This window comes from Schistocerca serialis, chromosome 1 (genome assembly GCF_023864345.2).
Source record: "Schistocerca serialis cubense isolate TAMUIC-IGC-003099 chromosome 1, iqSchSeri2.2, whole genome shotgun sequence".
Lineage (NCBI taxonomy): Eukaryota > Metazoa > Arthropoda > Insecta > Orthoptera > Acrididae > Schistocerca > Schistocerca serialis.
In genome coordinates, this window is record NC_064638.1 from 841,393,671 (window position 1) to 841,412,646 (window position 18,976).

At 48.1% G+C, this 18,976-nt stretch overlaps 1 protein-coding gene across 1 annotated transcript in view; it reads right to left on the bottom strand.

Annotated features, from left to right (window-relative positions):
* Positions 1–18,976, bottom strand: part of LOC126439053 (fibrillin-2-like) — a 194,513-nt gene that overhangs the window by 158,130 nt on the left and 17,407 nt on the right. Inside the window, exon 3 of the mRNA XM_050090553.1 lies at positions 1,367–1,489. Within this exon, the coding sequence (XP_049946510.1) occupies positions 1,367–1,489 (123 nt within the window). The remainder of the gene's footprint in view (positions 1–1,366; positions 1,490–18,976) is intronic.

Genomic DNA, 18,976 nt, shown 5'->3' on the forward strand with positions numbered 1-18,976 from the left:
TGTGAAGGGCTCATTACTCTAGAGCGCTTTTTCCGGAGAGCGATAGTCGCTTCACAGTTTGAAGCGCTTTTTCAAATGCTTCCAACGGACGAGGAAAATGCTCTGGTATTTGCAGCTGCTCTCTTAGCTGTGACGGATCATTTCTGGTAGGGCAAATTTTATAACTTTGTCCGTAAAAGACGGAAATGGATAAGTCTTTTTTTTTTTTTAACAATACGAAACTTCTCTTCCCAATGGAATTTGTCTAAGCTGATATTTATGTATTTTAGAATTTTATGTGTGGTATGGGTAAACCACAGTGTTTGTGCATACTGATGATAAAATGAAACTTTCTCGACGCGTGCTATCACTTATTGACTAACTTTTATGCTTGATCAGATATTAACATGTTGGTTACATTTTCGATAAAGATCGAATTAATAAAGAAATTGGACATAAAATAAGGTAAATGAGTTCTTATTTAATAATGGCTTCCAATGGACGAGGAAAATGCTCTGTTATTTGCAGCTGCTCTCTTAGCTGTGACGAATAATTTCTGGTAGAGCGAAATTTATAAAATGTTCAAATGTGTGTGAATTCCTAAGGCACCTAACTGCTTAGGTCATCGGTCCCTAGACTTACACACTGCTTAAACTAACTTACGCTGAGGGCAACACACACACCCATGGCCGAGGGAGGACTCGAACCTTCGACGGGAGGGGCCACGCAGTCCGTGACACGATGCCTCAAACCGCGCGGCCAATCCGCGTGCCGAAATTTATAACTTTTAGGTAATAGTCATAAATAGATAAGCCTTTTGCTAAAGAATGCAGAATTTCATTGTCAAATCGTATGTTACCTACGATGATATGTCTGTAATTTAGGATTTTATGTGTGGAAGGGGAAATCACAGCCGTCGATGAAAAAAGTGAAACTTCGTGGACAAGTGAGATCAGACAACAGCCAATGTAAAATTTCCATCATTTTTGTGGTTGATAAAATATTAACATAATTGGCCATACTTTCGACAAAGAGTAAATTAATGAAAAAATCGAGCACCAAATATATTAAATGAAGTCTTACAGGGTATCTGAAACTTCTGCTTTTGTGGAACCCTTACAAAAGTATCAAACAACACGTATAAATTTCTGTTTGTAATATTGAAAAAATTGACAAAGAAGGCCTCCCGTAAAAAGTGGAAAGTGATGGTTCATGTGGATTTATCGCGACTTTTCCAATTCTCCATCGGTTCTTTACCTTTTTAGTAATGAATAGCTGAGGGGGTGTCATCAATACGAAAAGATTAATTATCAGTTCCACTGGAGAAGAGCAAAAAGCAGCACTTCACAGTGTTCACATCAAACACGGTGCAGAGCGGCTGTCTTACCGAGGCAGTGCTTGCCGTCGGCGGCGAGTCGCAAACCCTCCTTGCAGGCGCAGCTGTAGGAGCCGGCAGTGTTCACACACTGCTGCTCGCACCCGCCATTGTCCGCGATGCATTCGTCCACGTCTGAAATGAAAAAAAAAAGTGTCGTAGTAGAACTACAAACGCTCGAAACTGTGTTTCAAGTTGTAAAAACAGACAGGCAATAAATATTTATCGTCAAATAAAGATGCGATCCGTATCAATAGACATTTGCACTTCTTAACCAGTTCTGGGAGCATCATAGGGTACGGCCTTTTACATTTTTCTCGTTGAATGCTGATACACCGACTACTGATGAAATGACAACTGCTTAACAATTGCTTTGGAAGAAGAAAATTTCTACGGCGCTGCGGCCGGCAACGCCTGTATTAGACAACAAGTGTGTGGCGCAGTTGTTAGATCGGTTACTGATACTACAATGGCAGGTTATCAAAATTTAAGAGAGTTTGAACGTGGTGCTGTAGTCGGCGCACGAGCGAGGGGACACATCATCTCCGAGGAAGTGATGAAGTGGAAATTTTCCCGTACAACCATTTCACTAGTGTACCGTGAATATCAGGAATCCGGCAAACCATAAATTCTCCAACGTCGCTCCGGCCGGATAAAGATCCTGCAAGTACGGGACCAACGACGACTGAAGAGAATCGATCAACGTGACAGAAGTGCAACCCTTCCGCAAATTTCTGCAGATTTCAATGCTGGGCTACCGATACGACTCACCGTGCGAACAATTCAACGAATAATCGTCGATATCGGTTTCTGGAGCCAAAGGTCCACTAGTGTACTCTTGTTGACTGCACGACGCAAAGCTTTACGCCTCGCTTTGGCCCGTCAGCACGGACATTGGACTGTTGATGATTGGAAACATGTTGCTTGGTCGGACGAGTCTCCTTTCAAATTGCATCGAGTGGATGGACGTGCACGGGTACCGAGGGCCCGCCTAGTTGGCCGTGCTAGCTAACGCACGGTTTTTTCGGGCGGGAAGGAGCGCCGGTCCCCGGCACGAATCCGCCCGGCGGACTTGTGTCGAGGTCCGGTGAGCCGGCCAGTCTGTGGATGGTTTTTAGGCGGTTTTCAATCTGCCTCGGCGAATGCGGGCTGGTTCCCCTTATTCCGCCTCAGCTACACTATGTCGGCGGTTGCTGCGCGAACAAGTTCTACACGTACGCGTACACCACCATTATTCTACCATGCAAACATAGGGGTTACACTCGTCTGGTGTGAGACGCTCCCTGGGAGGTCCACCGCGGGCCGAACTGCACAATAACCTGGGTTCGGTGTGGGGTGGTGGAGGGGTGAAGTGGACTGCGGTAGTCGTCGTCGGGTTGTGGACCACTGCAGCTGTGGCGGGAACGGAGCCTCTCCGTCGTTTCTAGGTCCCCGGTTAATATAACATAGCATAACATAACGGGTATGGAGATCATCTCATGAATCCATAGACCCTGCATGTTAGCAGGGCACTGTTGAAGCTAGTGGAGGCTCTATAATGGTGTGGGGCATGTGCAGTTGGAGTGATGTGGGACCATGGATACGTTTGGATACGACTCTGATAGGTGACACCTACGTAAGCATCCATTCATGTTCACTGTGCATTTCGACGGACTTGGGCAATTCCATCACGACAATGTAACACCCCAAACGTCCAGAATTGTAGAGTGGCTACAGGCACATTCTTCTGAGTTTAAACACTTCCGCTGGTCACCAATCTCCCCAGACCTGAACATTATTGAGCATATCTGGGATGCTTTGCAACGTGGTGTTCAGAAGAGATCTCCACGACCTCATATTATAACGGATTTATGGACAGCCCTGCAGGATTCATGTTCTCAGTTCCCTCCAGCACTACTTCACTACTTCAGACATTAGGCGAGTCCATGCCAAGCCGTTGCGGCTCTTCTCGCGAAACAGTTTTTTGGAATAGTCACGCAACATATCTGAATGCATATTTGTGACCCACTTTCGACCTAACTAATCAACTGCAATCAGATAAATGAATTGATGTACGAGTGATTGACAGTTTCCGTAGTAATCTAAAACAGATTTTATTAGAATGTTGGTTGGAAATATGGGAATGGTTTGAAAGCAGATTGGGCAATACGGGAACGGAGCCGAGCGCCGGAACCATCAGAGATCCCACTGAGAACTTGCTAGAAGGCCAGCGAGGGGAGGTGGTCATTGCTAGTGCCGCGCCCGGCATGCACGCTGTGCCATGCAGATGGAACACAGTAAGGACATCGTGTGAAGACCACTTGCACAAATGTTGTATTAGGTGGGCAGAGGAGGAATCTCTAGCGAAAAACACTACCGTCAGACGAACATAGAAAGCGGACTTTTCGGACGGACGCTGGACATTGCTATCTTGCAAGAGAAAAGAGAACCCCAAGCTCAAACTTTGAAAACCATGGAACGCAACCGAAAGCACAAAAAGCTTTGTTTAAGGACATAATACATACGAACATTGGTTCATATAAACTTTGGCCAGAATGACTGAGAACCACGACAGTACTGGAGACTGATTGAGAGAGACAAAAGCAGCGAGAAATAATTTTTTTCTAGAGGAGAGTGGTACAAAAGAAATCGTAGATTAACCGCGAGAAGGGGACCTGCCCTCTCCAAGGAGCATTTTGAACGGTCGGAAGATTCAGTTCCCAGACTGTCAAGCTGAACATTTACCGAAAAACACAGAATACTGGGGTTTCCTTTTCAGACGCTCTTGTGCAGAAATCACTTCACTTTTTCTTCTTCTTCTTCTTCTTCTTCTTCTTGCTTGTTATTCAACTTCAGAGCTTGTCATCTCACCTCTTGCTTTGGAGCAGTGCTTCCGCTCCGGCGTCTTCGCCAGCTTCAGCCACCAGCAGATCTGATGCGTTTGGAGGACTTAGAACAATTTTGGGCCATACAACGCTTAGCGTCAAATGAATGCCGCCGCTACTGCCACTGACTCAGTTTTTCCCTGATCGTCTTGTTAGATTCATAAGATTAGCAATCGCACAGGTTACCATTATTGTATATTATTAAGAAGTTACCACAGGTCGCCATTATTGTGTATGAAGCATTAATTGACAACGAGAGAAACTGAACTCCATTAATTGCTAATTATCTAACTTCTGATACACAAATAGATCCAAATAATTAGACTACGCGTATCAGTTAACATTTAATCGACCTCCCCAACAAGGAACGTTACAAATAAACAGTACGTGACACTAACGAGCGGTCTATCCGAAACGTAAGCGGTGTCTAAGCTAGAGCTCAGTCAGTATGGATAAACATGCTGCTCTCTGTCTGTAGGCTGATATAGCAGATGGCACCTCAGCTATAGGACGACATTGTTTTCTACAGTGAATGACTAAAAGACATCATACGATTAAGCACGATCAGGGAAGGAATTATTTTTAGCTAGGCCACACAGAACTGGCAAAAAATACTAGAGTAAGAATATTAATGCTACCGAGACTGCCTTAGAGACGCAATGCAACGAAACCAAATAATGTCACTCATACCGCATGTTAGACACATAGGATTGCGAATATACCTTACATCGCAAATGGAATCTCTCTTGCTCAAAAAATGGTAGACATTAGCCGGCCACGTCATCCCCGTGTCGCTAAACAAGAAGAGCGATTCCTGAGTTAACCCGAAAGAACACATAGACCGTGTTTCACATTCTGAAGGAATGATTAGGCATTAGAAAAACGGCATCACAGCAATCGAAAGTTCGTCAGATTCCTAGTGAGGTGAAAGTTATGGTGATTCTCGTGTTCGATTTTGATGCTGATATCCTAACGCATGCCGTTCCTCAACACTGTCAACGAGCTGTGTCCAGTTTTTGGACTCAACCGGAGGAAGGCTGCCAGAAATACGCTGAAACACTTTCTGCAGAAACTACCCGTCATTTTTCAGGACAATGCTCGGGCACACGGAGCGCCAGCTGTGACAGATCAGTTCCATCATTGTGACTGAGAATTGTTGCAACATTCACCAAACTCCCCAAACGTATGCCCTCGTCGCTTCTATTTGATTCCTGAAATGAACGACGCACTTCCTGCTATTCGCTTCAGGAGTGCTATCAACGCAACTGGCGCTGTTAACGACATCCTACGACTTCTAAATCGCTGGCAACGTGATACACAAAATGCTCGTCGCTTTAAGTACAGTAAAACTTTCAAACATGTATCAGTTGTAAATAAATAGCTGTCACTATTAAAATGCCAACACCCATACGAGCAAAAACTGAAGAAGGCGTCTGTTGTCGGAGTAACTACTGTTCTTGCAGACCAAGGAGGTCTTGAAATTTGTACAACACGCAGAGAAGTTAAAACTGCGGAAAGGAAAAAAGTGCTGTAGTTTTCCACGAATTAATTTAGGATTCGCCAACGTTTCAAAATTCTCACAGAAGCGTTGACCGCGGCACGCTATAACGGAGGAAGAAGTTGCTGTGCAGCTTCATTCGCTGAACCCCAAGCAGGCTGGAGGCAGCGATGGCGTCACGAAGCTCCTACTGAAGAACCTTCCGCCGGGATTCCACCGGCAACTTGCCGATGTTTTCAACGAGACCCTCCGATCAGGTGTCTACCCCTCTGCGTGGAAACACGCGGAGGTTGTGGCCATTCGAAATCCGGTAAGAACCCAAGCCAGGCATCCAGCTACCGACCCATCAGCCTGCTTCCGTCCCTCTCGAAGGTTTTCGAGAGGCTGTACACGAGAAGACTGATGCAGCACGTCACCCAAGAGGGCATCATCCCGGAAGAGCAGTTCGGTTTTCGAGAGGAACATCCCACTTCCCACCAGCGGGTGGTAGAACCGGCGATGAGGGCACTGGAAACAGGGGAATACCTTGGGGCACTGTTGCTCGACGTTTCCCGCGCGTTTGACGCGGTGTGGCACGACGGTCTCAAGATCATACGTTTTGAACAAGGGATACTGACGTCCCACATGATACTACTGCGGTCGTACCTGACTGAACGAACTTTTAACGTGACGGCCGACGACGGTACGTACACAGACCGGCACATACGTGCAGGAGTGCCGCAGGGGTCGGTACTCTGCCCCTCGCTGGACTCCCTGCACACTACCGACGCCCCGAAAGTGGCAGGAGTTGAACTGGCGCTGTACGCGGATGATTCGGCCCTAGTCACTCGCAGCATGAACGCTCCCCCTGCGGGTTCGGGGGTAAGAATAGGCCCGCGGTATTCCTGCCTGTCGTAAGAGGCGACTAAAAGGAGTCCATCCCCCTCACGGGGGTAGTTAGCGCCTGCGTCCGGAGACGGACGGTTCCACGACCTATAATCGTGGTCTTTTCGGTTTTTTCACTTCTCGTTTCTTCCTTCCTTTTGTTGGTTCCTTTCCTTGCTCTTCTCGACCTCACTGTCTTCCTTACTCATTTTCCTTGACTTCTCCTTGCCTTCTCATTGCCTTTTTCTCCTTGCCTTCTCATTGCCTTTTTCTCCTTGCCTTCTCATTGCCTTTTTCTCCTTGCCCTCTCATTGCCTTTTTCTCCTTGCCTTCTCCTTGCCTTCTCATTACCTTCTTCTCCTTGCCTTCTCTGGTCTCCGCCTCGGCGTTTGAGACAGTCTGTCCTCTTTCTCCCCCTCTCTCTTCTTTTTCCTCTTCTTCCTTCCTCCCTGTGCGTGCCTGAAGGCCGACCCACGCGTTCGCACGCGTAGCCGGTGACGGGGTAACGCGTAATTCCCCGCCCTGGGTAGACATGTAAGGCACGCGCGTACCCCCTGGTAAAGGCCAGGCCCGGGGAGGGGTGATTGCCTGAGCTGATACCTTCTGACCATGCCGATTGGTCCCTCCGTCTGTTTCTCGGGAGGTGTGACCTGAGGTGTAAACATTCACCTAAGGCGGGAGTGCCCTCTGAGAGGGTCCCCACAAGGAAGGAGCGCGCCATCGGAGACGCTGGCAATCATGGGGGATTCCTCCGCAATGGATTCTACTCCATCTCTTTCGACTTCGACTCAAAAACGGAAACGTGACCAGCCAACAGTGACAAAAGTACTACCGCCTGCCCCACAGTTCCTCGTAGTTTCTCGAACTGAGGACGGAAAGGATTTTTCCTCTGTCAACCCTTTCGTTATTCAGAAGGGCGTAGATGCCATAGCCGGATCTGTCAAATCTTGTACCAGGTTGCGAAACGGCACCTTATTACTAGAAACTGAGAGTGCCTTTCAGGCACAAAAACTGCTTCGGGCCACCCTCCTGTACACGTTCCCTGTCCGGGTGGAGGCCCACCGAACTTTGAACTCGTCTCGTGGTGTAGTGTATACTAGCTCCCTCGACGGATTGACTGACGAGGAGCTTCAATCATTCCTCGCTGAGCAGGGCGTGACGGCTGTCCATAGGGTCATGAAAAAGGTCAACAATGACCTTGTACCGACCCGGACAATTTTCTTGACCTTCGATAGTGTTAAGCTGCCATCGCGCATCAAGGCGGGCTACGAGGTTATTTCTGTTCGCCCCTATGTCCCGACACCTACGCGCTGTTACCAGTGTCAGCGTTTCAATCACACTAGACAGTCTTGTTCCAATGCGGCTAAATGTGTCACTTGTGGCAGGGATGCCCATGAGGGTGACTGTCCACCTCCGTCTCCTCGTTGTGTGAACTGTCAGGGTGACCATGCCGCATCCTCCCGCGACTGCCCTGTCTATAAGGAAGAACGCTGTATCCAAGAAATTAGGGTCAAAGAGAAAGTGTCCACCTCGGCTGCTCGCAAGCTATTGGCTAGTAGGAAGCCCACGCTGCTCCCAGCGGGGAAATACAGTACTGTCCTCGCCTCTCCTCGGACTACCCGGGAGGTAGCAACCCAGACATGCGATCTGACCTTCAGCACCACGGTCGTCCGTTCGGCCAGTGCTAAGATCGCGCGGTCGACGTCTCCTCTTCCTCCCATCACCCCACAGACACGAGCACCTTCCTCAGCTTCTGCTAAGACGAAGACATCGAAGTCAGATGCACGGGCCTTCAAGAAGGAACCATCCCGTGCAGACTTCCTCCGTACCTCGACCTCCCAGCCTTCGACCGGTACTTCCACTACACGTCCTTCCAAAAAGGCGCATAGGAAGCACAGTTCTCCTTCTCCACCACGGCGCATTCCTTCTCCTGCGCCACCCAGCGGTTGCCGCCCCAGGCCGTCATCTGTTTCGCCTGGCCGCACCGCTGGTAGCCGTACCTCTGGCCGTTCACTGGCGGAGGAAGCTCCCCCTCCCGGCCATCCTCCCGAGATGGCCGATGACCCTATAGACCACATGGACGATGACTGTCCGCCTACTGATAGCGGCGGCAGTGCTCGCTCGAAGCCAGGCCCTAAGCGGCCTTCGAGGTGACCACTTCTCTCATCTTCCTTTTCTTACGATGGCACTTATTCACTGGAATATTCGCAGCATTCGCTCCAACCGAGAGGACTTGAAGTTGCTGCTCCGCTTGCACCGTCCGCTCGTCGTAGCCCTCCAGGAAACGAAGCTACGCCCATGCGATCAAATTGCCTTGGCACACTACACCTCTGTGCGTTTTGACCTACCCCCTGTGGTAGGTATCCCAGCTCATGGAGGGGTTATGTTGCTGGTCCAGGATGATATTTACTATGATCCCATCACGTTGCACACCGGCCTGCAGGCAGTTGCCATCCGCATTACTCTCCCCACTTTTACGTTTTCCTTTTGTACCGTTTACACTCCATCGTCATCTGCCGTTACCAGGGCAGACGTGATGCAACTTATTGCTCAGCTACCTACACCATTTTTGTTAACTGGAGACTTCAATGCCCACCATCCCCTTTGGGGCTCTCCAGCATCCTGCCCGAGGGGCTCCTTGTTAGCAGACCTTTTCAACCAGCTCGATCTTGTCTGCCTCAATACTGGCGCCCCAACCTTTCTTTCGGACACATCTCACACCTATTCCCATTTAGACCTCTCTATATGTACTCCCCAACTTGCACGCCGGTTTGAGTGGTATGCACTTTCTGATACATATTCGAGCGACCACTTCCCGTGTGTTATCCAACTCCTGCAGCATACCCCCTCTCCGTGCTTCTCTCATTGGACCATCTCCAAGGCAGACTGGGGGCTCTTCTCTTCCAGGGCGACCTTTCAGGATCAAACCTTTACAAGCTGCGATCGTCAGGTCGCACACCTCACGGAAGTCATTCTCGCTGCTGCTGAATATTCCATCCCTCACCCTCCTTCTCCACGTCGCGTACCGGTCCCCTGGTGGACCGCGGCATGTAGAGACGCTTTACGTGCTCGTCGACGTGCTTTACGCACATTTAAACGCCACCCTACAGTGGCGAATTGTATCAATTATAAACGATTACGTGCTCAGTGTCGTCGTATTATTAAAGAAAGCAAGAAAGCCAGCTGGGCTGCTTTCACAAGCACCTTCAACAGTTTTACTCCTTCTTCTGTTGTCTGGGGTAGCCTGCGCCGGCTATCTGGCACTAAGGTCCACTCACCAGTTTCTGGCTTGAAGGTCGCGAATGACGTCCTTGTAGCCCCTGAGGCTGTCTCCAATGCCTTCGGCCGCTTTTTCGCAGAGGTTTCGAGCTCCGCTCATTACCACCCTGCCTTCCTCCCCCGCAAACAGGCAGAGGAGGCTAGGCCACCTAACTTCCGCTCCTCGAATTGTGAAAGTTATAATGCCCCATTCACCATGCGGGAACTCGAAAACGCACTTGGCCGATCACGGTCCTCTGCTCCAGGGCCAGATTCTATTCATATTCAGATGCTGAAGAACCTTTCTCCTGCGGGTAAAGGTTTTCTTCTTCGTACATATAATCGCATCTGGATTGAGGGACATGTTCCCGCATGCTGGCGCGAGTCTATTGTTGTCCCGATTCCTAAGCCGGGGAAGGACAAGCACTTGCCTTCCAGTTATCGACCTATCTCGCTTACCAGCTGTGTCTGTAAAGTGATGGAGCGAATGGTTAACTCTCGATTGGTTTGGCTGCTCGAGTCTCGACGCCTACTTACCAATGTACAATGTGGATTTCGTAGGCGCCGCTCTGCTGTTGACCATCTGGTTACCTTGTCGACCTTCATTATGAATAACTTCTTGCGGAAGCGCCCGACCGCGGCTGTGTTCTTTGATTTGGAGAAGGCTTACGACACCTGTTGGAAGGCGGGCATTCTCCGCACCATGCATACATGGGGCCTTCGCGGTCGCCTTCCTCTTTTTATTCGTTCCTTTTTAATGGATCGACAGTTCAGGGTACGTGTGGGTTCTGTCCTGTCCGACACCTTTCGCCAGGAGAATGGGGTGCCACAGGGCTCAGTCTTGAGCGTCGCTCTCTTCGCCATCGCGATCAATCCAATAATGGATTGCCTCCCAGCTGATGTATCAGGCTCCCTTTTCGTGGACGATTTTACCATCTATTGCAGCGCGCAGTGTACACGTGTCCTGGAGCGCTGTCTTCAGCGTTCTCTTGACCGTCTTTACTCCTGGAGTGTCGCCAATGGCTTCCGTTTTTCTGCCGAGAAGACGGTCTGTATTAACTTCTGGCGCTACAAAGAGTTTCTCCCACCGTCCTTACGACTCGGTCCCGTTGCTCTCCCAATCGTGGAGACAACCAAATTTTTAGGCCTTACATTTGACAGGAAACTTAACTGGTCTCCACATGTGTCCTATTTGGCCGCCCGTTGTACCCGTTCTTTAAATGTCCTCCGTGTTCTCAGTGGTCTGTCGTGGGGAGCGGATCGAACCGTCCTACTTCGTCTATATCGGTCGATCGTCCGCTCCAAGCTGGATTATGGGAGCTTCGTATACTCCTCTGCACGGCCATCCATCTTACGCCGCCTCAACTCCATACAACATCGGGGTTTACGACTTGCGATCGGAGCATTTTATACTAGTCCCGTAGAGAGTCTTCATGCTGACGCTGGCGAATTGCCACTCACCTACCGGCGCGATATACTGCTTTGTCGGTATGCCTGTCGGCTACTGTCAATGCCCGACCATCCGTCTTATCGTTCCTTTTTTGACGACTCTCTTGACCGTCAATACGGGTTGTATGTCTCTGCCCTGCTACCCCCTGGAGTTCGCTTTCGTCGCCTCCTTCAACACCTTAATTTCTCACTCCCTGCAACCTTTCGAGTGGGCGAGAGCCGCACGCCACCTTGGCTCCAGGCTCAGGTCCGCGTTCACCTTGACCTCCGCTCGCTCCCAAAAGAGGTCACCCCCGGTTCGGTCTACCACTCCCGTTTTTTGGAACTTCGTTCAAAGTTCATCGACATGACATTCATTTATACAGATGGCTCTAAGACCAATGACGGGGTCGGGTGTTCCTTTATTGTCGAGGCACAAAGTTTCAAATACCGGCTCCATGACCATTGTTCTGTCTTCACAGCTGAGCTCTTTGCCCTCTACCAGGCTGTTCTTTACATCTGCCGCCACCGACATTCTGCTTATGTCATCTACTCAGATTCCCTGAGCGCCATCCAGAGCCTCAGTGATCCGTACCCGGTTCACCCTTTCGTACACCGGATCCAACGCTCTCTTCAGCAGCTGGTGGACGTCGGATCTCCAGTTAGCTTTATGTGGGTTCCTGGCCATGTCGGTATCCCTGGGAACGAAGCTGCAGATGCCGCGGCCAAGGCTGCGGTCCTCCAGCCTCGGACAGCTTTTTGTTGCGTCCCTTCGTCCGATTTTAGCAGGGTGATTTGTCGGCGCATCTTATCTCTGTGGCATGCCGATTGGGCTGCACTTACCGACAACAAGCTTCGGGCCTTAAAACCTCTTCCCGTGGCTTGGACGTCCTCCTCACGCCCTTCTCGGCGGGAGGAGGTCATTTTAGCCCGGTTAAGAATTGGACACTGCCGGTTCAGCCATCGCCATCTGCTGACGGCTGCGCCGGCGCCGTTCTGCCCATGTGGGCACTTGCTGACGGTTAGACACATTTTAATGTCCTGTCCAGATCTTAACACACTGCGCCTCGATCTTAACCTGCCAAATACTTTCGATGCCATTTTAGCGGATGACCCACGAGCAGCTGCTCGTGTTCTTCGTTTTATCAATTTGACAAACCTCGCTAAGGACATTTGATGATGCTGTTTTTTAATCCTATGCCTGTCAGTCTGTCTTTTATCGTGTTTTCCCTTTTAGTTGTTGTGGTCAACTTGTGCCTCGCGGTGTATTCTTAGAGTAGTCAGGGCGCTAATGACCATTGAAGTTGTGCGCCCTAAAACCACAAAAAAAAAAAAAAAAAAAAAAAAAGCATGAACGCCCAAGTGCTGAGAAACCGCCTCCAACGCGGGTGCGACGCCTTAGGCTCATGGGCAACAAAATGGCGGCTGAAATTCAACGCCACGAAGAGCTAGGCAGTTGGCTTCTCCCGAAGACATCTGCCGCCAGGGCTTACACCAGTCGAAATTCTGGGAGAACCTATCCCTTGGAGTGGAACGGCGAAATATCTAGAAGTCACTCTAGACAGTCGGCTCACCTGGAAGCATCACATCCGTGATGTGAAAGGGAGAGCAATAGGACGCCTTCGCACCCTGTATCCGCTGCTAAACCCGCAGGTCATTGCCACCGCAACACGGCATCACGCTATACTTAACAACGATCCGTCCACTGTCAGAGTATGCGGCCGTGGTCTGGAGGAAAGCCGCAGATGCTCACATTGTGACTCTGCAGCGGATACAGAAGCCCGCTCTGAAGACTGCCATGCATCTTCCGAGGCGCTTCTCGATGCGCCAACTCCACGAGGATACCGGGATCCTGCCTCTCCGAGACAGGTTTCGCGCCATCGCCAAGAAGTTCTACGGGAAAGCGGGACACTCCGGCAACCGGCTCATCCGAGGACTGGGCCAACAATCTCATCACAGGCCAACCATGCGTTTACTGATCCCCACCAGAGTATGTCTTTCTCTTTTTCAGGTTCCACCAGCAAGGACAAATCAACAAAAATGGTACGATCTATTCTCTCCCCCCTAGGAACCGCAGGAATGACGAATTTTGTCCTAACTGCACCATCTCGAGCCAAGGATTGGCTCGTTTTTTCAGCATCAGCCTCAGCCTCAGCGACCGACAAGATATAACGTCTAGCTGGGAAGCTCATGTTATTCGTTCAGCCGACCAATTCCATACTAGAGACTGCATTTCTCTACCTAACGTCTATGTGGGGGACTAAGTCCTCGAATGAGTCGCAGTCGATAGTAACGAACGGTTCTCAACATTTTCTCCTACAGAGAAAAAGGATGAACACGAAGCCATTCCCAAAACATACTGTACTCTGAGATCCAGGTACTGATGACAGCAGAGACGCGTCCTCGCATAATCTGTCTCGGCCACTGTAAGCTCTAGGGAGGCTTCCTTACCCTTGATGGCTCAACTACCGTTTACAAATAACAGGGTTTGGTCGGACTGTACTGACAAGTAACACGACTGATCAACCGAGATGACGTTCCTCCACGCACCTTGTCTGTTACGCTATAGCGTCAGTGAGGAGATTTAAGCGATTCTGACGTATAGGGAAAAGGATAATACAGCCGTACGTTGTTACACTACAAGAAACATAACGGCAGGATTTCCGTATTAGAACATCGTGTTATGAATGACGCAGTGTAATATCTCCATCGAGCACATTAAAACACAATATGAATTGCAATTCATGCTGCATAATCACTGGGCACGTACGAGAGGCCTACAGTCCAAACAAACCCGCAGCGGCCTAGAGAGTCGGACATCTTTGGCAGCTGGTAGATTGCTGTGGCGAGAAAAGACGCCGCAGCAGGTTCTTTGTGCGGGCTACCGCCTTCCGCCTCAATAGCCGGCAGAGAGGAGCGCGCGCTAAGACAGAAAGTTCATTAAGGGAACAATGGCGCTCCCTGGCTCACATATACCAACCAGTGAGCCAGCAAGGAGCGCGCCATTGTCTCTTAAGGCTGTGGGTACCTCCCTGACTCTGTCGGCAATTTGAGTTATTAGGAAACACTTTCAGCAAACCCATCACCGACCGGTGATGAAGTATAGGTAGCGTAGTGTGATGTGGCACATACGAGAAGCCTACCGTCTAAACAACTCCGCAGCGGCATAGAGAATCGAACACCTTTGGCAGCTCGTAGATTGCTGCGGCGAGAGAAGACGCCACAACGAGTTCTTTACAACACTGATGTTCCATTACTGGTTCTGTACAGCGAAACATTTTAAAATTTCTTCTAGTGTCGATCACTGTCCGATAGTAACAGTTTTCAGAGGAAATAAGGCTGTGTAGACGGTCTCCCTGGTTCCCAACGGTAAAATAACAGTACAGAACAGAAAACTGTAAGCAGTTAAGTCGAATGAAATTAATTGGTCCTATATAATTCACCAATATTAAACTAATGGGCTAGTTATGTACCAAGTTCTTTTTAGGTTTGAAGGTCGGTTTGGAGAAAAATGGGAAACAAGGAAATAAAAATTTTAAGAAAAACAAAAATAAGAGACATAACGGAATCAAAGAACAAGAAAGATATGATGTGAAAAATCGTAAGTTAATAGAATACAGAGACGGGGGGTGGGGGGTGGGGGTGGTTGGCGCTTTAAACAGTGCATTCGTTGTCGAAATACGATACGGAAACAGAGCGATTTATCTGACGTCCAAAAGAACTTGATTATTGACTTTCGGGCCAGGAGATGAAGCATTTCCAAAACGGATAAGTGGTAAGCTGTTCGCGTACCTGTTTGTTTACAGTAAACTGTGCGTGGCAAAATGGCGCTGTCCAAACATGGTTCAAATGTCTGTGAGCACTATGGGACTTAACTGCTGTGGTCATCAGTCCCCTAGAACTTAGAACTACTTAAACCTAACTAACCTAAGGACATCACACACATCCATGCCCGACGCAGGATTCGAACCTGCGACCGTAGCGGTCGCGCGGTTCCAGACTGTAGCGCCTAGAACCGCTCGGCCACTCCGGCCGGCTATCCAAACATGGCGTTGAAGCAACTGTGCTGCACCACAGATGTGAGGGGTGAGGATGGCTTTTGTTGAGCAATGACCACTCAGACTAAGCGGCTACCAAGTGTCTTCTCAACAACCATTCAGCTTAACGTTCCTGCGTATAGACCTCCGCAGCAGGCGCCTGGTTCGTGCACCCATGCTGACTGCTGTTCATTGGCTGCGAAGGCTGGAATTTTCACGCCAGTACCTCACCTGGACGTGCACTCATTGCGACATCTGGCCTTTCCAGATGACTGATATCCGCTGGCGTGTACGACGTGAAACATCTAAAAGCAAACAGCCTGCAAAATCGTGGGAAGGGTCCAGGCCAGAGAGGCAACTTTATGGTCTCGGGAATGTTTCTGTGGGATTCCCTCGCTGACACCATTATTCCGGAAGGCAAAATTGATCAACACAAGTATGTATTTATCCTAGGTGATCATGTCCATCCCAACATACAGTCTGTTTTTCCACTGCGCGATGGCATCTACAAGCAGGACAATGCAACGTGTCGCACAGCTCGTAGTGTACATGCGTGGTTCGAAGAGCACTAAGATGGTCTTACCGTACTCCCCTGGCCACGAAATTCCACGTGTTGAAACCCGATATCTGTGGGACAATCTGTGGGACCTCCTCGATCGGGCTGTTCGTGTCATGGATCGTCAGTCGAGAAACCTGGCGCAGCTGGCCACGGCACTGGAGTCGACATGGCTCCACGTCCCTGTCGGCGCCTTCCAGAACATCACTGGCTCTCTTCCTGCACGGCTGCAGCGATCCTCGCCACGAAAGGAGATCATCCAGTCTTTTGACTGATGGTCACATTAATGTGGCTGGACGGTGTATAAGTGGGAAAAAAATCTACAGGGGGTAGTTCTGAGAGAACCGCCTGAAACGGCAACCTAGCAATGCTCATCGCATTTCTTATGGGGCACAAAGATTGAATGCAGTAGCGCACCACTTTTTACTTGTTTTGATTACTGATCGCCTACTATACTGGACGGAGTACCATACAGTGAACGCAAATGAAACGTAATAAATACATTTTGACGTTGAATCTTATATAAAAATAGCTTCACGAAGGAATGCCAGCATGAGAACACAAGGCAATATTTCCAGGTAATCAAAGGAATGTGTCTGTTTAAAAAAAGTACATTACCTTGTTCATATTTAGCTCGAAGTACGTGTCTGGTATGATAAAGTTAGCTGACATATATTTTTCTTCGGTTATCACTTACACAATTACATCAGCGCTTGTCTGGTCACCACAATGTGTATGTCCGTGGAAAAGTTAAAATATGGCAGTAATTTGGAGCATCTTATAGTGTATAGCCAAGACTTAACATTACGTCTGTTTTGTTAGGTGTTTCCCTTTATCATTTAAGGTCAATTTCACCACGTTTCATTGAGAAAGTTCACCGCTGTCTTCTTGCTTCCTTGTCCAGACTGAGATTATGTTTCATATCTAACGTCAATACTGATAAGATATTGAGAACTAATGTATCTTTCCTATGTTGGGGATGAATTCTAGTTGTGATGTGACGGTCCTTACTACATGCTTAGCTTTATGTCTCATTAAACGTAAGGTATGGAGAGGATAGGTAACGGAATATTACTTCACTAGATACAAGAGCAATCAGTGAGTCATGAAAGTACTCCTTAAGAAAGTAGAAGTGCTCGAAGAGACTGGAGATGAAAAAGGAAAGGACTTGCAGGAACTCTTACTACTATTGATCAAATAATCCAACAGCTAAGAAAGAGAATAAATGTGAACTCCATCATGGCGAATTGCAGAAAATTTTATCTTAACCGGTTTTCACTGCAAAATGAAGAGACGAAGAAAACTAGCTAGCCCCACTTCTAGACTAAAACATCGATGAATCATAAAGTAAAAATTTCATTCCACTCTGCGCCGTGACAAAGTAGAATGTTTCCGTAAAGCTAGCCTTAGGCACTTGACTCTTGAGCTGCAAAATAACATACCATTAAAATCTTGAAAAGTTACTACATATAAGGGAAGTCAAATGAAAAAGAGGCAGGTGGAAAAAAGTAAGTAAACTGTTTATTATTTGAAAAATAATCGCGGTGCTTCTTAATACATTTGTCCCAGTGTGAGACAAACGACCAATGGCTTCATGGAAAATATCTGCGGTTGGCTATTAAACCATTATTGTATTCAGACGTTCTAGTGAGTCGACGGCCACAAATATATTTTTCAGGACTCCAAAATTATGGAAATCACATGCGGATACATGGGGACTGTATGGAACATGTTTAAGGGCTTTCCAGCGACACTTATGCAACGTGCTCGAAACAACCTTGGCAACATGTAGAAATCATATTAAAGAAAATGGATGATTAACAACTAATCAAATCTCATTAAAATTGTTTGATCTTATTTATTGCCTTTACTGACTTGTGGAGCAACGTGTGATATATATAATAAAAGCGGAAGTTTGTGTATGTGTGTTTTACTCCTTCAGATGAAACGGCTGGATGGATTTGGATGAAATTTGGAATGGTGAACCACAATCACATTGGCTACTCTATACGTACCTACCTATCAAATGCGTGGGGATGAATAAGGACTGCAGCCGACGAGACCCGAATATCCATGCTTTATTCATCCAGTATCAGAGAATGGGAGCACTTAGTGACTTGCAGCGAACTTTACACATGACATCAAACCTTTACGAAAATTTTCCTCACTGCCAATCCTCAGAAAATGACGTAACGAAAGAAGTTTGTAGCTTACGACATTTTCGCTGTTGATGCAGTAAAACTGCTGCATGAAACACGACGTTTTAATTTACTACTTCTGTATTACTGACTGTATCCGCGACGCCCTTTATTTCAGACAGTGTCCACATGTACCACTGAACGTATCAACAAAGGTACATTATTGGACGGCATTTAGGTCAGGAAATATGACGTCATAAACACCGAGATGCGTGAAAAACTGCCGCATCAAGTATAACCTTTAACTATATTACTCCTTTGCTACTAACTCTTTTCGAAGACAGTATCCACATACACCGACGCAAAAAAATAAAAAATTAAAAAAAGCGGCATCAAGAAAGAGTTCTGCGAGATAAACGAAATTTATTAAGCGTGTGTCTACATGTGAAAGCTGATGTCTATCCGAATTTTGCTCATAATGCTGACGCTAGAAGCGACAGTACGAGGATGCAAATGAAGTTTGCTTTAAATAGGCGCTGTGAAGGTTTTCAGTGTTAGTTACCTTCGAGATTGAACGTTGTGAGTTGATGTCGATCAAGAATGCGTTTAAGACGACGAAGGCACGTCTCAACGGCTCACTGATTCTGAACGGGCTCGTATAAAAATGCTACGAGAATCTGAATGTTCCTTCCGCGATACTGCACAAAGATCTTGCAGAAAGACTGCGCTCCGGATGGCCACGTGGCATACATAGAGGGAAGATCGTCGTTTTCGTCGTATGGCTGTGGCGCTCTGTGCTGTATCAGTAGCAGCAATCGGCACTACAGTGACGCAACGGACTGTTACAAAACGGCTACTTCAAGGACAGCTCCAAACCCTGTAGTGTGCATTCCACTGACCCCAAGCCTCCACCATTACCGACCTCAGTGGTGTCAAGCGAGAGCTCATTGGAGTTTCAAATGAAAGCTGCTTCTGCCTC